Below are 25,326 nucleotides of genomic sequence, written 5' to 3'. Positions count from 1 at the left end.
CGAATAGTTGTTGTGAGCTACAACCACCCACAAAAACCACATACATGGCGTTTTACTCAAAGCTTTACTTTAACCACCACTTTGTGATGCAAAACTAGTGGAATTTTGGGTACTTTCTGTAAAATCGAAATCTTCATAGGGGTTTTCCAACATCCTAGATGATTGGCAACAAATTATAAGTGTAGTGCAGAAGCGTAAAGCAGGGACACTGAGTTCTGTGGGAGGACAGAGCACCCGTGTACCTGCCTGGCTTCGCTTGGGGGAAGCTGCCTTTGTTGGGTTGAGAATGACTCTTTTTGAAAATTGCAGCTAAATAAAAAAGTATTTAGGTGAGATTTATAGTTGCAAAGAAGAGCTAATTAGGAGTTCACTTATCTTTGCCACAGAGTTTTCGGTCTTGACAAAGTATTCATATTCAATACTTTGATTTATAGATTTTCTTTTGAGAGATTTGAAAAGAACTGTGAATCAATTTGTGTTGTTCCGCATGTAGGAATAAGGGAGGATTATTCTGGGAAAATGAGCTCTTTCTATATTTGGCTAAGTTAGGAGATTTTTGTTTATTTTGGAGCTAAATCCTTGAGCAAGTCACTATACTGCTTTAGGGGTTATCTTTTAAAATAAGTTTCATTCCTCCTATACAGTTTGGTAGATAGAGCACATTGTCTCAACTGCCTTCATCAGGAGTTCAGTGTTACTATATCCTTTCTTATGTAAAAGTCATTCTTACTTTTGTATAACTCAAGGTTTCTAACGAGTAGTCCCCCACCCACTGGGGGTTGAACATGGATTTTTCACATGCAAGACAAGGGCTCAACCACTGATCCAAAAGCCTAATTCTTTTAGAAAACTTAAAAAAAAGTTTTTTTTTTTTTGAAACAGGGTTGGCCTTATAAGGCATCCAGGCTGGCCTTGAACTTGGGATCTTCCTGTTTCAGTCTCCTAAGTCACTGGGATTCCAAATGTATGCCACTGTGCCCAACTACACATGCTTTTTATAAACTGTAAAAATATTATTTTAGCAAAAAACAACTTCCCTTGTGTAACTATTCAGTTAAGGTTCTATTTTTGGAGGGATAATTTTCCCTCAGAAATCAAACTTATGGTCTCATAGTTAACTTTAAAATAAGTATGGGAAACTTTCAGGCTGTTTCTTTATTAATGCTTTGTCTACAATAGAAGGATTCAAATATCTCAAACTCAATTTTGACAGGTTTACTACCTTAGTTTACTGTAAAGATCTTGGTAATTTCACATAGCACATTAGTAAAGCTTTTTTGGCTCGCTGCTACAAAGATGGAGTTGCTGACCAGCTTCTACAAGTTACATTTGCTTTATTATTTATGATAAGAACCACTCATTTAAACAGTGGAAGAACAGGCAAGATCAAGTAAACCATTTGCACTAAGTATAACCAAATTTTTCAAAAAGTGGTAGAATCAAAAACCAATTTTAAGAGGTATGAACCTGGAAGCAAACCCAGTGAACTAGAATTATAATGAAAGATTTTGTCCATGTTGGAGGAGGTAGAGTAGTTTTAAGAAAAGCCTTACATGATGGAATAAGACCATAGCAGACAAAGACTGGAAACTTTATATACAGGGGCAAAGAGAAACCTATAAGCACATACAGTTGACGGACAAGTAGAAAAGGGTAAGCTATTATAAATGGTAGGGATATGCAATGAAATTTCCCAGATCCTCTGCTTTAACAAATTGTTCAGTTAAGGGAATCTGCCAAATTTGAAACTTGCATTTGGTGTTATGCCAAACATTAAAAAATTAAATAAATGAAACCAAATAGCTTTCCTGTGCATTAGTGCTGTATCACCACCCTTGGGACTCAGCCTGATGACACTTGTTCATAGGTGACTTGTACCTCTATTCTGGAAACAGAGGTGTGGGAAAGGTGGTACCTGGAGAAAGCAGGTAAAATCACAGCTTGCATCAAAGGACGCCAGAGTTTTACCTTGAGAATATGTGTTTCAATTGCAGTAGCTTTAGCGCTGTCACCCAGCTTCAGGGGTAGGACCTACCACATGTGGGGTGGAGTAGCATTCCGATTTCAATTATTTCCTGCTGAAGTTGGCAAATTGAATGAAGATTTATATCTTCAGTGACTGAATTCAAATGAAACATGACAAACCTGTACAAGCTGCCATCTAAACATGTCAATGCAGAACTTTCCAATGAACTAGATGGGGCCTGGGAGACAAACCTCACACACTGTCATATTGTGTTGGACAGCATGAGAGATCAAAGGGAAAGCTCAGGGGAAAGGCAAGTCTTCACTGGCCAAAATGCATGCTGTGGGGTTTAGCTTAGACGCCATTTTGGTTTTACATAAAAGCATGTCTCTCTCACGCTTGCCTTATGATGGAAAAACTTTGTGGAGATACGCTATATACTGACTGGAAAATTACTAATTTGTTTTCTTAAGTCATCAAACATATAAAGTACTAGAAGCATGGGTTATGAAACTAGTTACTTAACTGGAATTTAATCCTGACCCAGTTCCCAACACTGAATGGGAATCATTCTTATTTACCAAAGCACAGAGAAAACTGGTATCAAAGAGAACAGCCAGACTGAGAGCTACTTTGAGGAGGGAACAAGGTTTTCTATAGGTGGAGAGAAGAGTCGTCTTTATTAAAAATTATCAGATAGCCTGCTGAAGGACCCTGACCACAGGAGTGACACCTGACATGGAACAAATGTCAACTCTGAGTGATGCTTTCACCTGGCAGATACCAAATTAAAGATCCCCGGGGAGAAACCTTAGGAGTCAGCAGACTGAGTAGAATGCTTCTGACTTTGTCGTGGTGTTCCCAGTAGCCTTATTGGCAGTCACTAAACTAGATAAATGAGTGAATGAATATTGTTCACCACAGTATTTGTTCTAGTGATTTTCTAGAAGTTAATGTAGCAGGTTTTTTAAAATTTTGTTTTAAATAACCAGGCCCAAATTTCTGAACTAATCCACTTACAGTTTAGCTTCGTCCTAAGGAAAGTATATGAGTAGAATAGCTCTTGGCTGGGCATGGTGGTACATATCTGTAATCCCAGCACTTAGCAGGCTGAGATGGGAGGGTGGCCATGAGTTCTAGGCGAGCCTGGGCTACACAGTGAGTTCAAGGCCCAACTAAACTACGTAGTGAAACTTGATCTCAAAAACAAAAATCAAAACAAGAAAACCCCCCCACAAAACAAAACAACAAAAACATTTTAAGTAGAAAATAAAAGCCAAATGAAAGTGACCAGTCATTGCATATTATTCTGCATCATTTATTAAATATTTTTATATATGCATTTACAAACTTGACTCATTTCAGAACTCTCTGCTTTCAATACAATTTTTAAACATTTTTGCAGAGTTTTTCTCTAATAAAATGACACTCATATACAAAACTAGGCAACAGATATAAAAGTTTCCTTTCATACTTTTCATTCATCTGGAAAAGAAATCAGGTGACAAAGGAATAAACCCAAAACATGGCTCTTTCAGAGGAGAAGTACGTCCATGTCCAACTATGAGTCCTAAGGGGATGGTTCCTATCTTTTATATGGCTGTATGCAGTTTTAATACTTCTTAGCTACTGTATTATATTGGTTCCGATAAAGAAAAATAAACTACCATCTGGACTAGGTAATCTAGAAACTATCAATTACTCTTTTTTATAACGTGGCATAAAAATTCAACCAGGAGATGACACTGATTGGCCAGCAATATGCATTTATCCAAAACACTGCATTAAAAAGTTCCCTTTAAAAAAATTCACTAACATCTTCACGTCCTATAGTGTGAGTCCTTAACACAGCTCTCCTATTTAAAGAAATAGTTTAAGTGATCAATTTAGCTTAAAAGTATCCTCAAAACTAACATTGGTTTTCTTAAAATGAATGCTCATTTAACAGTTGATGGACTTGGAGCACTGTCACTAGGAGACAGAGGCACTAATGCCGCTAGCAACGAGAAACAGCATTACTGTAGATAATTATATGGTACAAAATGCCCACGGGCCTGAAACTCACTATTAATATAATTTTGTCAGCAGCATCATTTGATATTTAACCATTTATTACACAGTATGAACACACCAGCTCCAAAGATGTGCACTCCCTCTGGGATACTAGGGAGTTACAAGTTTATTGTGATTGCATAATTCATATTGCACAGTTTTATAAAAAACATAAATACTGGCTATTCTAGTTTTAAATACAAAATACATGTCATATAGTTTTAAATCTATAATCTGGTTCAAGTGCAAATCAGGTACTTTCTGTAGTCCTTCCAAAAAAGGCATTTGTAATATTTTTGGCACAAATGAAATGTCATCATGCCAACAAGTCTAATTACAATACATATTTCCAAACCTGTAAGTAGCAATCATATACATACAGTATAAAACTGAGTATTTACAAATGTACTAAGCAGAAACGTAACCTTAGTGGGTGAATCAGAACTAATTGGCCATACCCACACCAAAAATAATTAAAAAAAGGTAAATACAGTTCCTCTATTCATTTGCTTATGCTGGTTGCTGTGGGTTGACATTCATGTGAGGAGGATGTCCTAGAAGACCAATTCTTTGTTTCTGCTTCCTTTGTTCTGTCATCTGGAAAGTTAAAAAGTTTCATCATTAGAACCAGACACTTCCTGTACGTCAAATCATATACTGAACCATAGCTTTACCTCTGTGGTTATGGTTTGTACTGAAACCCACTTTCTACAAATAGCATACTGTCACCATATCAAACACAGAGAACTTCAAAAAGAGAATCTTCCTAACAGAATGGGGAATTCTGTAACCTAGTCATGCAATGTAACATTCAAGATTATTGCTTGCTACTTGTTTCATAAAGAAACAAACAAAACACCAGGAAAAGCACAAGATTCTTGATTGTGTTCCCAAATCCATTTCCAAATGATTTAAAGGTTCATTGGGAAATGGTGGTTCTATATGATAGCAACAACGCCATACTATCCAGAAAAGCAGTGTGCTTAAAATCCACGGTTTGAGAGAGACTTTGTGTGTCTACATTTATCAGTGGGTCTTGGGTTCCTCTCACCAAGGATTCTTGAATAGTTAAGTGGAGAGAAAAAAATGACCTAATCCATCTAGGAAGGCAGAATTGTTCACACCTCTCCCTCGGCTCCAGATGAAATATTACAAAACTGTCCTGGCCACCAGTGCTTGTCTTCTTGCCACCAACAGACACTGAGTTGGACTTAACATCAGGAGAGACCATTTCCTAAGATAGGTTACAATTAAAAAGCACTTTTCACCACCCAAAACAAGAGGTTAATTCTGTTTATTTTTGCTGTTGAACTAAATAAGTTCTTATTTGCTGATGAGTTTCTACGTTCTTCTGGGTATTCAAGGTACTTAATTCTTTGCATTACTTTTCCTTAACCCAGTTAGACTGAGCTCTAGATTTAGTGCTGTCCAGAAAATAGGTATTAGATGAAACCATATGAAGTGACTTATGGCTTTCCCAAAATCAGGGGAAACAGGATGGAATAGAAGCAACAATGTAGGCTTTGGAATCAGATAGGCTGTTTCCATACAGTTTGTGATTTAACTTGTACAAATCTGTCTTTTCATCCATGCGACCAGGATGACTCCTCTCTCTAGGTGGAGAACTCAGAGGGTGTATACCAGTGTCTGCCACATAAAGGATGAGTTTCACTTGACTTTTTAGTACAGATAGCCTGAGAGAACATAAGCAAGAATAACCGTTTAAAATAGTTACTTTGTTTTTCATAACTTGGCAGTTATCCTTTCAAGTCAAGACACTATTTTTAGGCTCTTGTGGAAATGCTATCCCCATTATAATTTAGATGAGAAGATTTTAACAAGAAGTGACTATTTCCGAAAGGAAAGGAAGCATTTAGTAAGGTTTTTTGTAAAGAACTGGATGTGGATATTTCAGCTGGTCTCTAGTGTTTCCTTGGGTGAGTAACAGATCTTTGAAGGAAGTGTCACCCCCCATACTGTATTCACAGGTTCTGTGACAGAGAAGAACCTCATCTGGCACAAGAAATCAATTCACAACTCATTAAAATGCCAATCATTCATTCACCTTACTCCTGACAGTTGAGAAACCGAGCTCAATTTTTTTCTCCCAACTATGCCTTGGATAAGTAATCTTGAAAGGGCATCCAATTAAACATATCTAAACTGGTAATCTCAAGCATTCAGAAAGGACTTATAAGTCTTAGAGTACTCATGCCCCACTGTAATTTACCAGCCTTTCCATTTAAAGCTGCTGAAATGTTCAACTCAGTTGGCTATTAAGACTTCTCTAACTTTGCTTTCAATTAATTTCTTGTACTTGAGAGAAACTTTATGTCACCTCTGTTTAATCAGTTCTCTTTGATCTTAGTAATTATTCTGTCCTTCTCTTCAGCTCCAAAACTTTATCCTCTAGCAAGTGAGTCTTCAGTGGACGGTGTGTCGTCTTTTCTATTCCACAGCCACTCCCTTCTACCTCACTAATGGTCCTATTCTAACTTTAAGCTACTGTTTAATATTACCTGCTTTCCCTCACTAATGTAAGCCACTGAACAGTCTAATTATTTAAATGCAGGATTACCAAAATTGGCTTTTTCCTATTTTTATAAGATAATATAACAGGAAATATAAACACAATTATCAAATTTATTCAATATAAGAATTGACTGGTTGAAATGACACCTGCCTGAGCCAGGCTCAGGATACCAGTACATAAAATGTACTGCTCATGGGCTGGCCAAATAGCTTAGCAGATTAAAGTGCTTGCAAGCAGGCACAGGGCCCACCCCCGGGGCGCTCTGAGAGGGCAATTGAGACTGGGCGCGGTGGCGCGCGCCTGTAATTCTAGCATTTGGGAGGCTGTAAACTGGAGAATCACTACCACTACGATCTAGTAGTGAGACCCAGAACAACCTGTAAACCCTTCCCTAAAAAAAAAAAAAAAAGTACTGCTTGAGTTATGTGTGGGGTAAACTGTTAAGTGGTTAATTCTTTGATTTCTTGATAACTTTAAGGACTTAGCTATATAGTTCGGTTTCATTTTCCTAGAGGCGAGGTTCTTACACCTGAGGTACGTCACCTAGAAGGTGTGTTAAAACACAGATGGGAGGGACAGAGTCTGGTATGGCCAGTCTCATGTGCAGTCCAAGAAGCTGATGTCTCTGGTGACAAATATGGGGCTGGCCTGGGGACCACACTATCAGAACCACTGCTGGGAAACAGCTTTTCACAGTAATCTCCACAATAAGCCAGGAACATTCTGGATATATTTTCATTTTAGAAACCAGTAATTGGGCATATATGCTCTTCTTCCCAAATGAAAAAAGGTCTTGAAGATTTTCTGCTGTTGAGGACACAGTGTGCACATACTGTGGCTTGTCTGATCCTGCCTTGGGCAACCTCAACCTTGCAAGTCTTTTAGACAAGAATGCCATCATTTAAGTCAATGTCTTTTTTTTTTTTTTTTTTTTCCCCTTCAAGGTTGAGCACTGAACAGGTGTCACACTTGCTAGGCAAGTGCTCTACCACTGAGCTACAGCCCCATATCTTTTTCTTTTGAGAAAGGGTCTTGCTAACTGCCCAGGCTGGCATCAAATTTGCAATATTCCTGCTTCTTTCTAGAAGCTGGTATTATAGGTATGCTCTACCATACCTAGACTTCACTGGCATTTAAATGACTGACAAGAAGGAATTGGGCAACCGCTAAGAACATTTGGTCCTTTGTGACAGCGGTTACAATCCAGTAGCAGTTATTAGGACATTAAAACAAAATGAAAATGCAAAATCACTAAGGACTAAATTTTTCAAGGAAAACAAGGCCAACCTTCTGGCCACTTAGATTTTCTCAGCCTATCTGTACCTATTTTCACATAGATTCTGGCTTCATTAGCTCATTTTGATCTAGCTATAGATAGATGTATTTATATCTATATACACTTTTTTTTTTTTTTTTTACTGCAGAGCATCACTATGATGTATTATCTGCATGAAAACAATACATAATGATGAAGTCCACCATTAGCATAAGGTTACCTAGGGTTCTCTCTGGACATTGAAACAACATTAACTATTTTGTGGGGACAAGGTCTCACTATGTAGTTCAGGTTGGTCTTGAACTTGTAGCACAGGCTGGGCTTGAACTTGCAATAATCTTCCTGCCTTGGCCTCCCGAATGCTGGGATTACAGGCATGCACTACCATGTCCAGCCAAAATTAACTCTTGATAACAATATCTATCAGATTCAGGGTCACATCTAAAGTATCTATATTCAAAATCCTAACACTAAAACATCTATTTTGCGTAGTGTGAAATTCCCAATTGTAGTACACCTAAATTCCTCAGAATTTTATTTTATTTTTATTTTTTTTTGTGGTACCAGGGATTGAACTCAGGGCCTTGTGCTTGCCAGGCAGGCATTTATTCTACTCAGCTATCTCCTTGGCCCAATCCTTAAAATTCTGATTCAAGTGTGGATCAACAGCTGAAGCAATTCTGTTCTTCCTTTGTGCACAAATGCAGAAGCTAGCTTGAACATGTGTACATCTTTTTGATTCACATCTTAACAAGCAGCAAAGACTACTGTATGTAGCTTTACAAGTCAGATGCACCCAAATATCTGAAGTTCTTACATGAAAACACTAGGCACAGTACAATGTTAATCACTCAAGGGACATACTGGTAGATTAAAAGCTGGCACTGCAAGGAAGGCTCACAACAGCACACGAACACCACAATCTGTTTTATAACTGATATTGATAGTCTTTGAAAAGCAGCTTTCAAGTCACAATAAGATCATGGTTATTGAGATTCTTAACAGCCAGGAATCAATAATCAGAATTTCTTTTTATAGTCTTGTAAAATCAGTTGTGCTTAGAAATAAACATGAAGAAAGCTAAAATACTGAGAAGTAAAACTGAAACATTTTTTGAATCCAATTGTTCTGATTTTATGTAATAGTACATATAATCTGGATCAGACTTGGAGTTGCTCTCTAGTGTGTAGTTGACATTTTTCATTTCACCTGGAAAATTCCTTTTTGTGTTCTGATATAAAGCTCCAGTATTAGCACATCTAGGAAGTCTGTGCTAAGATTCCCACTTTTCCCTAAGCTCAGACTGAAGGCATCACTCCTGTCTTCATTCCTAGAGCAGCGTATTCAAACCTGTACTGTATTATACACCTGTGTTCTAGTATAATTCATCTGTGTGTGCTTGTCTCCTAATCCTGTGTGTTAGTTCCATAAGACAGAGACTAGGCCCTCTTCCTCTTTGTATCCCTAGTACCTCCTGCTGCACCAGGCAAGCATATGTTGGTTGAGAGAAGGAAGTGAGTTAATCAGAACGCTTTGCCATCCCTTGAGCATGCCATGCATTGTCATGCCTTTGCCCATGCCGATTCCTTTCCTGGGAAGCCCCCTCCTGCATGTCCTTGCCAGCTCAGAAGCCATCTGCTTAAGACCGTAAAAACTAAAGTCTTTCCTCATTCTGAACCTCATACTTGACCAGCTACCTACTCTTTTGTACTTCATGGAACTCTAATCATGCCCCGGGTCATAGATTCCTGCATCGGAGGATGTGCTGTTAGTCTCCTTCATGGCAGGTATTGTCTTAGCCCTCTTTGTGCTCATACAGTAGTGCAAACAAAACCCCCACATTTTGCAAGTTCTATTCAGTGTTCCATTCTCCAGTGTAGGACAGTTATTCCAATCTTTTGTTATTCTGTTCTTCTTTAAGCAGTTAATAAGATAACCCCCTTGCATGAAAAAAATGCCAAAATGCTGTAACATGCTCGTATGATCTGGATTTTCAAGCACTTCTTATTTTCCTAGGAACAACAGGTAAGTGTCCTATAGGAAGCCATCACATTTTCAAGAAAGTTAACCCTTAGCTAAGTATTTGCTCTTTTGCATTATGAAGAAAACATGCAAAAAAAATTAAAGTTCTTACATTAGTTCTCCTCCTTGGAATAAGGATGTAAGAGAATCATATTTAGTATTGAGAATCTCTTGGGAGGGGAAATTTGAAGATGAGGTGCAGCATTAATACTCAGAATAGCAATTCTAATCATTCACTCTTGGCAATAATGGAAAAAACACCACCACTATCTATCTTTTTACTAACATCCTCACATGATGAACTCCCCCCTCCAATTGGTAGTTTAAAAAAGCAACAACCAAAGAGGTGAAGATTAAAATCAAACTCATCCACACTTAAACTATTATTTCATTATGCTGGCTTTTGGAACAGAAGATCTTTTAAAAAAACTCAAAGTGATAATCTCTTTGTGTGTGTTTTGCAGCATTTTACTAGTGAATGGTATTTTTTCCTAGCTATTTCTAAAAAATACATAAGACTGTCTTGTTCATTAATCCTTTCGGGGTTCTTTTTGTTTTAATTCAAAAACTTTTCCCTTTAGAGAGCAGGAACACTCACAATTACCATTTTAGAACCAGCAGCTCGCTAACATATCTGCATGATTTCTTCTATAAAAGTTTAAAAATTCCTGGATTCTTATAACATCAAACAATAAAATTGAGATCTACTCATGAGTTGATTCTCAAACAAATGCACTGAAGGTTTGTTAGATGTTACAAAATTAGAAGAAGACACTGACTACTTAGTTCCTTTTGGATGAAGCACCCCGCCCCCAAGGAGCTGTCATGAAGTTTTCCTGTAATTCTGGGCACTTTAAAATTTAAGCAGATCAATTCTGGTGAAAGCACTTGAGAATGTACTATTGGTTTTTCATGCTCCTTGGTAACCTGTAATATTTTCTAAGGAAAAAAAAAATGGTTCAGTTTCAAATTCATTGAAAGGGAAGAACATTCTGAAGAATGGTTCCAATTTTAAAACAACAACAACAATATATATAAAAGGCTAGAATTGAGCAGTTCAATCTACACTGGTTCTAATATCACTTAAAAAACCTTAGTCCACATTTAATAATATTTTATTTAAGCCAAAAATTTTAGTTTAATAGGAGGTATTCTGCCCTAAATTAAAAAAAAAAAAGCCGTATCTCTACTATGCTCAGTTTTGTTCAATGTCAATGAATTTATCCTTCATACTATGAAAGGGTATGATGTAACTTTTGAAATGTTAGGGCTCTTAAAGAGGAACAATTCAAATATTCAACCATGAAAGGTGAACAGTACAGTGACAAAACAAATCAGAGAACAAAAACATACATCATAAGAAACCAAACCCATGCTTAGGGAATAAGACTCCCGCTATGACACTGTCATAAAATTTTGGGTACATTTCTGAAGAGATTTCATGTTCCTTGGCTCCTCATCATGAAAATGAGGGAACTGGGTGAGAATGACATTGACAGTCTTGAATACCCTCCTATACCTGTGATTCCTTTTTCAGTTTCCTAAGCTCAATTTACTGGTTGGGCAACATTTGCTGGCTGCAAAGTGAGCACCAAAGCAAGCCCAGCATTACTTCTAGGAAAATTCAAAACAGACTCAGCACTGAAAAGGACAGAAAACAATGAGGAAAGGGCTTTCTTGGTTTTTTACCAAAACCAGATACTCAAAAATACAGTAGTTTTGTTTCAGACATATTTTAAGAAACTCTAATAAGGTGGAAACCCCCAGTTTCTCCTATTAATCAGAATTTGTCCCTAAAGAGCTTCCAAGTGTGATTAAGAGAAATGGTCCTTGGTAAGCAGGATGAATTTTGGTTGCAGTGGCACTTGAGAGCTAGAATGTTTCCACTAGTGTGGCTCTGGCACCTTTGACACGTAGCAAAGATGGTTGGTTTCTTTCAAAAATGGCACCATCAGACCATTCTTAATCGGTCTCTGATTTTTTGATATCTGATTTAAGACATGATTTAACTGAAAATGTTTAAGCCACTGCTATATCATGGGAGAAGATGATGACTAAAGCTTGACAGGGGCTCTAAGTTTCCTCAGCTCCTGGGGGATGGCGAGGCAGAAGCACCTGCATTAGAAGATGGACTCATGAGTCAGCTTAGCACTGTGGAGCATTTGTCAGCTGCTATACATCAGGGTAAAAAGCTAACAGGCACAGTAATCTAGCTAGATCATCATTAGTTTTAGGTTATTATTCATTTCAGCTTGCAACCAAGCTCTGGGTTGTAGACAGCCTTTATCCGTGTGGCCTTTTCTCATTAGTGTTTTGTTATTTGCATCTCGATACATGGGAGCAAAAAGAATTGGAGGCCAAATGGTTTCTTAGGGCTCAGGTTGGAATAATTTGGCTGGCAAAGATGTATAATTCTAAACAGGATTATTAAAAATCCTCGGTAAATCTTCTCCAAGAAGAGTTTACTATGGGTGATAGCTTCCCTGGCTAGGGTGTGTGTAAGGGTAATATATGATCCATGCCTGCACCATGCACCGTACCTTAGGGCAGCTTGCCAGGTAGCCACTGCTGCACAAAATTTATACTTTTGTGTTTGGGATTTATTAAGAAATTTAAAGAGCCATATAAAATGCTCAACTGTGCCCCATCTGTAAATGATTATCCCAGTGAGCTACAGCAATGCAAATGGTGGCTTGCTTGCCATCATGGGCTCACACTCTTGACAGAACTGCATCCCATCAGTAGGTAACCACTAGCTGACTGGATAGTTTAAGACCATCAAAAGAGGACAAAAAGAATATGCAGGATGTGGTATAAATTAGACTTCTCTCCCAACATATAAAAGGGACAAAGCAGTTACCGTATTGATAGGAACTGTATTTTTCTAGGCTACCAACCTCCAAGAGACCAGGCATTATGTATCTATTGCTAGGTGTTTTCTCCCCAGAGTCTGATGCAATGCCTCTAGTTGGGCAGTCACTCTATGTATTCTGCAAACAAATGAGCCAAAACAGGCTTTTCTATGACTATACTTTACCCCAGTGTGCTGAATTTAAATACAATGGGTAAAGATCTGACAAGTCTCAGGGTTAGGAGGCAAACGAAGAAATAGCTTTTAATCTCTGGTGAGTGAATCTAGTAAAAAGGGTGTAGCTTTACATACTCTTGGTGTCTAGCAGTTCACTGAAAGTCTGCATTTCCTTATTTTGTTTTCCTTTTCATATTAAAACACAGCCTCAGCAAGACAGAAAGCAGTGCCACAGCCTTTTTCTATAAAAGGGCAGTGAAGGGGGTGAGGGGAACCTGATGGAGTCCTTTGTCACATGTGGCCTGGTCCCCTCTGTCCAGGTGAGGCGCTTCAACACAGTGCTGAGCACTACAGACTTTCCCCTGGTCAGATGTGGGTGAACAGCAGCAGCATGTGTCTGTTCTTTACCTGATCTTTCAGTTCTGATAGCTGGCCAGAAAGATTAGTGACTAGCTTCATGGTGGACTCCAGCTTCTCCTGCAGGTTCCTCAGCTCATTCTGTTCTCCTTCGGAGTCACTGCTGACCAAGGACATGGCTCTCATCCTGGGGAACCAATCCAGATTTCTTTCCTAGAATCACATTTAAAAAAGTAGGAATTAATGCTAAGGGCAGAAAAAGGAAAGGCTACCTTAACATGTCTTTTTAATGCACCATCTCCCACTAGGTTATCTCTTGTCTGTGATGGCACTAACGCACTGTGTATTTTTTACAAAAGCGTTCAGTAATGATCTCTCTTTTTCAGTCTGTTTGCTGTCTTTTTGAGGCAATGTCTTGCTATGTAATTCAGGCCAGCTTTGCACTCAACTTTGTAGGCCAGGCTGGCCTCAAACTCACAGTAATCCTCTTGCCTCAGCCTCTCAAATGCTAGGATTACAGGCATGCTCCACCAGCTCTGGCTAGTAATGGACTTTTAAAATTGAACATAATTGAATTCCTAATTCTTAGAAGTAGTCACAGTAAAGTTAAATATAGGGAGGAAGAAGTTTCCAAATTAGTCCCAATCTGCAACTCTGAATATTTCCATTGTGACTCTGAACTGTAGTTTTGTTTGAAATAGAGCAGTCTGAATAGTTGTGTTTTAAATTGTGGTAAAATATGCATAATCACATTTATCAGTTTTAAAGCATACAGTTCAGTGGCCTTAAGTACATTCAAGTCACTGTGCAACCAGCACCAGAATGTTTTATCTTCCCTAACTAAAATCCCATCCTCGTTAAACACCCCTGGCAACTACTGCCCTATTTTTTCTCTCTATGAATTTGACTTCTCTGCATACTTTATTGTCCTGGGAATATGTAAGTCCTTTGGAAGTGAAATGGGTAGTAAGGGCGCCTATCTTCTGGCACTTCAGTGGATACTTGAGTGTGCACGAGTTCACAGGGCCAAGGGAACTATTAAGGGCATGAAAGGGGGAATCAGCTCTTCCGTTTTCCAGTTTGTGCACTTATGGAAACCGCCCTTCAGCTCTTGTTTCTTATCCTTCCAGCCCCAAGTGACTGGTGGGTGCTGTCTATCCGTCTAAGGAAGGCCTATGCAGGTGCCTCCCCCAAATGTCTGTCTCCATCCTTAATGTCACAGCTTAGGGCCGAGAACATTCTCACTACCAGTTAGCAGGGTGGGCTTCTCCTCTCCTCACTTCCTTTGCCTACATGTGCCTTTCTCCTACAGAGCATGTCTCATACCTGAGTTCTACAGAGTAGCAAGAACAGTAAGGAAGTTTAAACAGCATGAACTGGGGAAAGAAAACTGACTAATACCACATTTGCCTGCTGTCATTTTCACTTGGACTATTTTGATTTGGTGAAATAAAATTTAATACACTTTACAACAACGAATCAACCAGCCTCCCCAAATTTACATGAAGAATGTGCTACTGCTCTGTGCACATCACGGATCAGGAACATTTTCTGTGTAGTTCATACATTCTGACAGTAAATGTTTGGGGCTTGTAGACCACCAGATCTCTGTTATAACTACTTAATTCTTAGAATTACTGTGCTCTTGTAGTTCTGAAACAGTCACAGGAAATTACAAATGAATGGGTATGGCTATATTCTAATAAAGTTTTAGTTATAAATGCTGATGGAAGGGTGGATTTGCCCCACAGTCCAGAGTTTGCTAACCTCTGTTGTACGGGATAGAAGCTATTTATTTATTTATTTATTTATTTTTGGCGGAACCGGGGATTGAACTCAGGCCCTTGTGCTTGCCAGGGAAGCCCTTATTCCACTGAGCCATCTCCCCGGCCCCCCATCTATATATTTCAAAGAACAAAATTCCATGAGACTCCCGTGACTCATCCACATGGCTGACACTGACAAAGGTTTTAAAATCTGAGGTACAGGATCTCAGGATAAATCCTGAGGGCATTTCACTGACCTTCTCAGACCAAAAAGCTACAACTCTTGTTGCACAGGTCCTGCTTTACCTTGGTCTTAACCATCCAGTAAAAAGTATGAAGACGAAATATAGGAAGTAAAGCCATGTTGTTATGTTGAGCTGTGGGGGACTCAGGTCAATAATTTCTGACATTGCCAGTTAAACAGAAGACCCATGCTATTATGGGCTACTGGATTCTTTTAGAATATTTTGCTGAGTTTACACACCTATAATATTCAACAACGGAACTTAAAAAAAATGGGGTATAACTATGAATGTCCATTTTTGTATCTGTGTATTCAAAGTGGTTGGGATAGATATATAGTTGCATTCTCTTAATGAATAGAATGATTTTTTTCTAATGGTGTTTGTAAGTAGGATCACAAGTCTGCATCTTGTACAGCAATTAACCACTAAGAAGAATATATGCAGTGTATTATTTGTTGAAACTGTACTTTCGATTTGATTTGAAACTGTCTCATTGCTATATGTTTATCAATAAAACTTTGAAAAGAAAAAAAAAATTCCATGAGACTTGCCTAAATACTATGAATCAAATGAAATCATTAAAATCTGTAGCAAATTCAGCAAATACTGAAGGAGCCCTTCACATGCTGGAGTTGAGGATGCAGCAGAGGTGTGGTTGCCACACTCTGGATCTCTTCACAGTGGAGGCTGACTTCCAAGTGGGAGGCAGGGCTCCTGCCACCATAGTGCTTGTGATGTAGTTAAGGAAAGTGGACATCTAGAGAGTAGAGATGCAGGCTAGTAGCACCAAATGGACAGCAAAGGAAACAGTAACAAAGAAAGAACCAGTGGTTGGCTGGCATGAATCCTCTGCACAAAGGACCCAGGACTGAGGAAGTTCAGGACCTGGCTGGCTGAGGGCATGCATGGGACACTCTTCTCAAAAGGTCGCTGGCCCAAGTGGCTGCAAGAGTAGCTGGAGTTGGGAAAGGGGAGGCAAGCTGTGATGCACCACAAAGGGATGTGCTGGATAGATGAGCCTAGCAAAGAGACGCAGTAAATGGCAGGGCGTGACCTTGAGAAGGGTAGAGGGTGGGCTGGAGAGGACAGTCAGTGGGACCAGATCAGAGAACACACAAGCTGCTTCGCCAGGAGCCAGAACTCACCTGTTGCTCGCTTATTAACAACACACAGCTGAATGCCACATTGTCTAAAACGTTAGCCAATTCATCTAAAATCTGACTTTCCAATCTCTCACATGCTCACTTGCTTAGTAAACCCTCTTTAAAAATAAAAAGGAGACTTCTAAACACAATCCACATGAATGTCTTCACAAGACTCTAGAAGATCCATCTCTGAGTTTTCATGTAGCAGAAAGTTGAGGGTACAACCTGGCATCTCTTCCTTATCCTAATAAGTGGCCAACCAACATTAAAGTGAAGATGTTCACAGCATCCCCACCTTCTTTCCCAGCATCTGTCATTTCCTGTTTTTTCTCCCCCACATCCTCCAATTATGATTTCAGAAAGAGTTTTGAATACATACAAAAGGCACAGACTTCCTAGGCTCAATAGCTGTTTACTCAGTTTTTACCACTTCTATGCCCAGCACAGGGCTAATGCTGAGGACTGAAGTTGAGGAAGACCAGGTCCTTGGGCTTCAGGTGCTTTAGTCCTCGGACTATGGCCATAGTCTAGGTCTCAAGTCCCACGTGCGAGTTCTAACAAGTATGCTGGGTGTATGTGAGGGGACGCTGGCATGTAGAGGGCTGCCAGGCATTGCAAGGCTAAGAGAAAAACACTTAGCTCTCTTTTCCTGTGTGCTGCTGTATATGGGATACCTGTAACTTTGGGGCATGAAGGCCCTGAAGGCTCATTAAAAAATACATAAAGCCACATGCAAAGGCATCCCTGAGACCTTCCATTTTAGTTGATAGTAAGTGACTGCACGCTTAATGTATTGTTCGTTCCACTTTCTGAAGCAGTTTTGAAGTCCACTGTCATAGCTGCCTTGTCCCGAATAGGTTAAAAATGTTCACCATTCAGTCATTTTGAAAATCCCACAGGAGCAGAGTCAGTGAATCAGCAGCCTGACGACACCCTGTGGTGCCTTCAGAAGCCTGCCCTTCCGTGAGATGGCACTCAGCAGCAGCACTCTTAATTTTTTTTTTTATCACACTGTGTAAAGACACAACAAAAGAACACTTCCAGGACTGCCTCAGAAAGAGGGAGAAATGATGGGGTATGTCCAGCTGAGAGGAGGTTTCGAAGGGGATGACAATGTGTCTCTTACAGTAATAAGTATTTTTAAAAAGCACACATTGTATTTAATCAGCCATTATATTTAAAGATTAAGAACCACCACTTCATAGAAAGGGCTTACATACTGCAGGTCACTTCGGGGCACATACTCAGACCCTAGAGCAAAGTTTTCTCTTCCTCCCAGGAAGGCTTCAAAGGTAAGAGAGGAATCTCCTGGTTTACATATTCACCAGTCACTGCCTTGTAGGTTCTCCTCCACTGCCCCCTTAAACAGCATATCTAAAACCAAAATGCTAGAGTAAGAGGGACCCTATTAGCACCCAAATCCATACAAAATAAGTTCTGCAGCAGAGAATTCATTGTAATCTCTTCTGTGCTAAAGTGGCTAAATCCCAAATTTGCTACCAGCATTTTCATTAGATCATCATCCTGGGCAGTTAAGTCAAATCTTAAATTACCAAGCAGTACCGTAGTTAAAATTAATCCGTGATTCTAGTCAAACCATTCTTTCAGTTTGCAGTTGGTTCTGTTTCCTGCTTAGTAGGATAAGCTCCAGTGTGGCACAAGACTTCACAAATGGGATGCGCTCCTCACAGAGAATCTAAATCTCTACATGGACATGAGTAGCCTAGTCCTAGTATAGAAGCGGAGAGAGGACGCTCACCTAGAGTGACTTTCTATGTAGAGGACTTTCCTAGAGTGCTAAATTACTCTAGGGAAGCTTATCTTCCATGGCCATCCAGAGTTGCAAGGCCTAGCAGTGTTTGCGATGCCTTGCTTTGTATCTATTCAAGATCGAACTGTGTTTTGTTATTTTTTGCTTCTACCACATTTTTGGGAAATTCATCTTCAGCTGAGACATTTTGTTTCTAAGTGAATTCAGCTCGAGGCCAGTGTATCCAGTCAGGAAACTTGTGTTTCAGGCTTGCCAGATCCCTCACTGTCTCCTTGCTCTGGCATCTGATAAACCAGTGTCACGAGGTATGCTGTCTGCCCTGGTTCTCCTGCAGTCCAGCCAGACAGTTCCCGTCACTGACTGCTTCCTCTGTCAGAACAGGCACACTAACTGAAGCCACAGCCGGAAGCAGGCTGACCACAAGATCGAGGGTTCTGCTTAGCTCTTTTCTAGGTAAAGTGGGAAAAGTCCCTGCAAGGCAAACACTGAAGGTTTAGAAATGGGGGAGGCACTGACCAGCCTCTCCAAATGTCCTTGACTGGAAAGAGGCAAGGTGTGTGTGAGATAGACAGACAGACAGACAGACAGACAGACAGACAGACAGACACACACACACACACACACACACACACACACACACAGGGAGGAAGCTGGATTATATGATGCAAACATTCATCATTCTGAGAATCAGGGTTTTTCTTCCCAGGTTCAACAGAGGAGGTGGTTCTAAGAGAGACTCCTGAACGTCCATCGCTTCCTCAGAGACAGATTGCTCAGGTAGACAGTGCTGTTTATTGGTTAAATTGGGGAATACTAGTCACTGTACCCTTTCTTCTTGTACAGCCAGACAAGGCACTGAGGTGTACTTCTTTTAAGGTAGAGGGGCTTGAAGGTCATGAAAGAGAAGATGGAATCTGGGAAAATGGAGCAGCTGCTTATGTCCCCTTCAGATGCTCTGGTTGGGGAGGGGATTCTAGAGGGAAAGACTGTCCTTCTCACTCAAGTGGAAGCTTCATTTCTGTTCATCTTATGAAGCAGGAAGAGCGGCATTCAAAAAACCCCCTTACGTTCAGGCTCACAGGAGATGCTCGATGGAGGACTGAAGATGAAGGCTGTACTTTGCAAAGGCAGGGACATGGGGCGCTTTGTAACTTGTTACGTCCCTTGTCACCTTGGTGTACTAGGATAATTATTTCCATGGAAGAGAAAGGAAATAATTATGCTTTAGAGTTTATTTTTCTAAGATCCCAGCAGGAAAAACGAAAACAGAATCTACTGCTCTGAGTGAACAACTGTGACAGTGATCTTTAACTATGCTCAGTGACGGTGAAATTTATAATTAAAAAACCCATAAAAATAGGGGACAAAGTGAGATCCATGGGTACCAGAAACCTGGAGGGGAGGCAAGGATGGACTGGAGAGCACAGAGGATGTCTCTAGGGCAGTGAAACTGTTCTGCATGACATTACAGTGGTGAATACACGCCACTGTGTACCATGTTTTTCTCAATCCATGGCATCTACAACACCAAGAATAAACTCTAATTTAACTTTGAACTTGAAAAATGGCATTTCAATATTGGTTTAGAGTTTGTAATATATCTCTGTCTCTGTCTCTATATCTATGTATTACACCAACATAAGACATGAATGACAGGGAAAACTGGGGGAAGTAAGATAGCACAAGCTGCCTCTTGTCTCCTTTCTCTCTGCTCCTGTTTTCTGTAAACCTAAAATTACTCTAAAAATCAAAGTGTACTAATAAAAAAGTGGGCCTTGCACATGGAATTTGTTGGCTACCTCCAAATTCAAGTATCAAAAATACAGAGATTCTATATATTTCAACAACACCCCTGTGATAGTTGTGGCAATAAAAAGAACAACACCTGGATTCAGAAGTTAAGGCGAGTTCAAGGTGTGACTGTAATGTGTACATAGGACAGTGAAAGAATGAGTCATCGCATTTGGCTCCTGCTTTTTTTTTTTTTTTAAGAGATTACCAGGTACTGCACTGGGTTATTGTAAGGATCAAAAGGCTGTGAATGTGCCCCATAAACTAGAACACATTCTCCAGAAGCCTTGTAAGTCAGTAATGCCCTCTCCTCAGGTCATAAAGCTAGCACGAAGGAAGCACAGCAATCTGGACTCTAGTTTCAGGGCTTGCCTCCTTTTGGAAAGTTCAGTTTTTTTCTTTCTTTGGAATTGAATCTTCAGAGATACTGATTTCTCTTTTACCAGCCAAGCCACATGAAGGCTGTCCAAGCTGCTTGCAGTGGAGGTGTCAGCCTGACTCTGTTTTTGAGCTCTGAATGACATTCCCATTTTAGGTCACATTATATAATCTTCAGTTGGGGTATAATGACCAGTTGCCCTTCCCAGATTTACTTAATAGTTGTTCTTGGATGATACAGCATAACAAAGGCAGGCTCTGGCCAGCAGGGAGAACCACACCCATTTCTGATGAAATTCCTCTGCAGAATCGTTCTTTCAAGTCCTTCTAGGGCCACAGGTCATGTGCATGCTGGGTAGGCACAGTTTTGGGGGAAGCGCGGCTCAGCACCTGGAGTGCACGCTGCATCCCAGGCACCTGGAGCTGCCATGCTGAAGCAGCCAGTGGTCAGAGAACAGCGCAAGGGGGGGCTGGCCGCCTGCGCAGGGCAGGGCCTGCGCATGGTAGACTCCCACAAAGGACAGTCAGGCCCACTCATCTTTCTCCCCAAACTCACGTCCAAGCTGGCTTACGGCACTTCGCTTAGGCACTTTTCTGTGAATTTTCAATTAGCTCAGAAATTTATCAGACCTACAGTGGCTATATAGGAGATTTTAGTGATTTTCATTAGTTTTCTTTTCTGGATTCTATTAGTTTTAAACTAATACAATTACTTAATTATATATTAATTCTTTCAGTTTTTTAATACATTATATCTATGTCTATATCTATATATTGTTTGGTTTGCTTTACACCTACTTAACTAGTTCTCCAAAGCCCTTTACTCTTGTTTCAGGGTAAAGTACTCACACATTTGTCTTTGAACACACACACACACACACACCCGCACCCGCAGGAGCCTAATAAGATCTTTCACACATTACTGTATCAGCTGATGGATTTATAGATCAGACTGAAAAAGTTATACTTCAGGTCGTGCCTGCCAGACACACTGAGAAGGAAATGCGAAGATGGTGCTATGTCATCGTCTGGAAGACTTCACCGGAGTCGGGACAGTTACCAGGGTGCTGCCAGAGGAGGGCGGTTTCCAGGGAGGCTGCCACACAACATGGTCCCTTAAAGGTGACAGAGATCATTTGCCAGGTGCAGGGTTTCTGAATTCCTTCCTATGTTCCAAAGCCTGTTTCCTAATCTGTCCTATGCACTATTGACCCCCAGTATTTACTAGCTTGATCGGGTACGTCCCTTCTTATCTCTCCAGACACTTCCATCTTTGATCCCCTTGTAGACCCTGAAGCCCACCCCCCCCTTCCCATTTGGAGAGCTTTGTCATGGAATTTCAGAGCTGAAAAAGGGACAAGAATCTTTCTGATTCAACTTCCTCATTACTGCAGGTAGAAGACTGGAAGAGCTGAAGACAGAAGGTCTGTGAAGGTGGAAGCTCAGTCTTGTCCACTGTCTAACCTTTACATACAAATGCTTACAGCTAAGTAATGTCTTTTTCATTGTTGTATTCCCTGAAGACACACTAGGGGCTGTGTCTTAAGGAATCTTGAATATATGTACTTGATGAACACAGTTAAATTCAGAAGGTTGTGCAGGTTGAGGTATTCTTACAAAGGCATTTTTATGGCTGCAAAATGAACCTATGGTCTAGTCTATCAATGTCAATATTTAGACTGAACAGGAAATGTAGGAATTAAGACAACAGAGTTATAAATAGGATGTCTGGAACTGAAAAGACAAGTAGGGCAGCCCACTAGGGTTTATAGTGGAGGGTGGGTCAAGATAGGAAGGGAAGATACATTTTTGGAGTTTATCCAATCAGCCACATTGGGGAAAATGTGTATGTGAATATTTTATATACAAATAGAGATATGTACAAACATAAAAAGTCACACTTACAGTCTGGGAGTATCCCACGAGGACAGATGCTGGGCTCCTCTACTGGCTAACCTAAGCCTTGCTGGGCACAGCCCTCATTTCCTACAGTCTTTCAGACCACACTCCTGGGCATTTCTGATTCGTCCTGCTCTACTTTAGCATGTAGTTCCTGAAGGATGGATTATAATTCAGTTCACTGTTACAAACCTCCTAGGGCACTCTCTGTGCAGGTCAAAAGGTTGTAAATCCAGAGAGCAAAGGGAGCTTAATGTAGAACTGGGGTCCAGATGTCAAAAGGCACCTCCGAGGTACAGCGGGGACGAGGGGTGGCTTTATCTCAGATGAGAGGGCAGAATGTGTTATGAGGCTGGGTGGGGAAACTTAAGCTCAGCAACTGCTTTTGCAGCTGCCACGGAGAACCCAAGTTCGAGTGCAGAGGGTGGGCTGAGAGCCTGCCTGGCTGCCCGGAGGGGAGGAGAGGCCAGTGATGCTGACTTGCTGTTTCCAGCCACTGAGAAGCCAGTGCCAAATCCCTCCTCACTTCTCTCACTCTGATATTCTTGAACTCGGCTACGGTGTCACTTAACTTCAGGAAACATTTTGGGACTCGGATTCAGAGGGCAGCACAGGCTGTATCTTCACACTCAGTTAAGGGCTTTTGGAGCTCAGGTGACATTTCAAGCAGTACTGGCCTCCCAGGTTAGGTACCTAAGCTATTGACAGAGCAGTACCAATGCTGAAGCATCCATACTGATGTCCCAGATATTCATCAAGACACTCTCCCTTCTTCCCAGCATCCTCACTGGAAATCCACAGTAAAAGTCTGAACCCGTTATTGTAGGTTTGCACAGTACAAAGAGTGACAGTGTCACATTACCAACTGCCAGGACCTGCCCATCCAATGCATAGCAAAACACACAATAGGTCCAAACTCCAAAAGGAAAGGTCCAGAGTGAGGGCTACACCCTTCGGGTCTTTCCCCACTCTCTCCTGGGCTCTCTGCCCATCTGGCAGGAACTCCAATGTCTGATTTCCTTAAAAGGAGAACCCCTCAGGATGGCTATGTTAAGCTTTATGTTCACTTCTGTACACTCATTGCCAGTGTCACTCACTCTTCCCCCAGAAGTCCCAAGGCATCAATCTTCTCTAATTATGATCCAAGAAACCTGACTCTCCATTTCTGTCACAAGCTACCTTTTTGAGCCCCCTATACTTGGTTCCTTTGACTATGGCCATCCCTGGCAGAAACGTAGTATCCCACTTTGGAGAGTGCTAGGTCAAGAAAAGTATAAGGCTTCAGACAGTTCTGCTTCAGAACAGAAGGGAGTGACACATACATGTATTCAGTTCCCATTTTGATCTTTTGCCCTTGTTAACACACTGCTTTCAGACTATGTTTGCTTCCTGTCTTTCAAATAGAGATAAAGAGTACTGTGGCCAGCTCTCCTATTGCTTCTTAGTTTCTTCACAGATGTTTAGAAGCACTTAATTTGCTAATATATTTGCTTGGAAAATTTACCCAGAAGATATTTTAAGAAAAAATGCTCCTTCTCTCATTGCCTTTTTTTTTTTAAATGCAAATTGCACCAAACTTTTAGGAAAACATCTTCCATGAATGCTGATTTCTGGGGCCTCCCTTCTATGCAAAAGCACCCTAGGGCCTGAGAGAGGATACAGTAGAGGTGTCTACCCTGGTTTTGAGAAAGATCTGGCAGCAGGCTTAAAGGATAATGGGCAGCCATTCTCACGTTTAATTATTAGGGACTTACTCTCATGGGGATGAGTCACCAGGGTGTGGCAGCTCATGTGGCTGTGGTTCTGGCAAGCTGTATTTTCCTGGGTGTACATTCAACACTCTTTACCCTGACATGTGGCAACCAAAGGACATATACTCCCTGTCTCAAATTTAAGTGAAGGTATTGGAGTTTATCAGCTTAGCAAGTCAAAATTCATATATTCCAGATACATCTTTCACCAGAGCTATGCTTTGTCCTTTCCCCAATGCCTGCCGTCCAACAATCCTCTATAGCACTCGAGGCAGTTGCCTGAAGAGTTGTGCAGGCAGTGGAAGCTCTGAGAATTAAGCCTCCTCTAACCATGAAGCTGCTGTCTTGTTGATCTGCCCTGGCCAGCTAGCATTACCTAGGAGATCCTCTTTCACACCCTTCTCTATCCCCCATGAGGGTTTTTCTGCCTCTTCTAAAAGCTCAGTATTGACAGCAAGGAGCCTGGGAGAAAGCCTGTCCAAGTTAGAAAAACCAAATGCATACAGCAGGCTGACAGCTGCAGGCTCCGTCCCAGAGCACATATGCACATGCACAGGGGAATGGCACCTGTGAGCACACACAGATGAGTGGTTAGGACACAGTGGGCTGAGTCACACTCAGCAGCTCTGGTCCTCCTGTGTATCCCTGGTGAAGATGCTCAACCTTCCTGAACTTTAAGGTTCCCGTCAGTAAAACAGGAACAGTGCCATCCACTGTGCTGTGTGGAGGATTAAATGAGACTGTGCACGTGAAGTGCTTATTTTGTACACACTGATAAGTGAAAACCTAGTGTTAGTTATTGTCCAGCTTGCCCAAACCATGATGAAACACTGTACAGCATAACCTATGCTCCCCACACAGCTTTGATGCATTTCGAGCTACACACTACTCAGGCTGTTATGGAGAGTTACGCTCTCCCCAGTTAGTGCACTGTCCTCATTAGTCATCAGTGAACATCTGTCCAGAGGCCAAAAGCAGCCAGAGCAGCCCAAGACACCAGCAGACGAACAGTATTCTACCTGTGCATTCTGAGTTTATATGCTTTGCACTAAAATACACCTCTGAAAAAATGACTTATGTTAACTCAGAATTCTAAGATACATAAGTGAAATTTATATTTAACTAGCAAAGAGATACTTTATATTTCAGTTATTTGTTTAGTTTTACTAAATTTTTTTTAAGGCAACTCAAGTTTCTAACTTCTAAGACTAACTTGGGTCTTCTGTACTTGACTCCAGTAGAAAAACAGGCCAGGGGTCTGGGGAGATGGCTCAGCAGAATAAGTGCTTGCCTGGCAAGTGCAAGGGCCTGAGTTCAATCCCCAGTTCCACCAAAAAAAAAAAAAA

The 25,326-nt window shown here is 40.7% G+C and overlaps 1 protein-coding gene across 1 annotated transcript in view; it reads right to left on the bottom strand.

Annotated features, from left to right (window-relative positions):
* Positions 1-3,274: 3,274 nt before the first annotated feature.
* The window catches only part of Itpr1 (inositol 1,4,5-trisphosphate receptor type 1), a 381,954-nt gene continuing 359,902 nt past the window's right edge, over positions 3,275-25,326 (bottom strand). The window contains exons 60-61 of the mRNA XM_023713283.1: positions 13,286-13,447; positions 3,275-4,615 (exon numbers count right to left, since the gene is read on the bottom strand). Of these exons, the coding sequence (XP_023569051.1) occupies positions 4,529-4,615; positions 13,286-13,447 (249 nt within the window). The 3' untranslated portion in view covers positions 3,275-4,528. The remainder of the gene's footprint in view (positions 4,616-13,285; positions 13,448-25,326) is intronic.

The sequence above is a fragment of the Octodon degus genome, unplaced genomic scaffold, assembly GCF_000260255.1.
Source record: "Octodon degus isolate 3935 unplaced genomic scaffold, OctDeg1.0 scaffold00030, whole genome shotgun sequence".
Classification (NCBI taxonomy): Eukaryota; Metazoa; Chordata; class Mammalia; order Rodentia; family Octodontidae; genus Octodon; species Octodon degus.
This window is presented reverse-complemented; position numbering and strand designations above follow the sequence as displayed.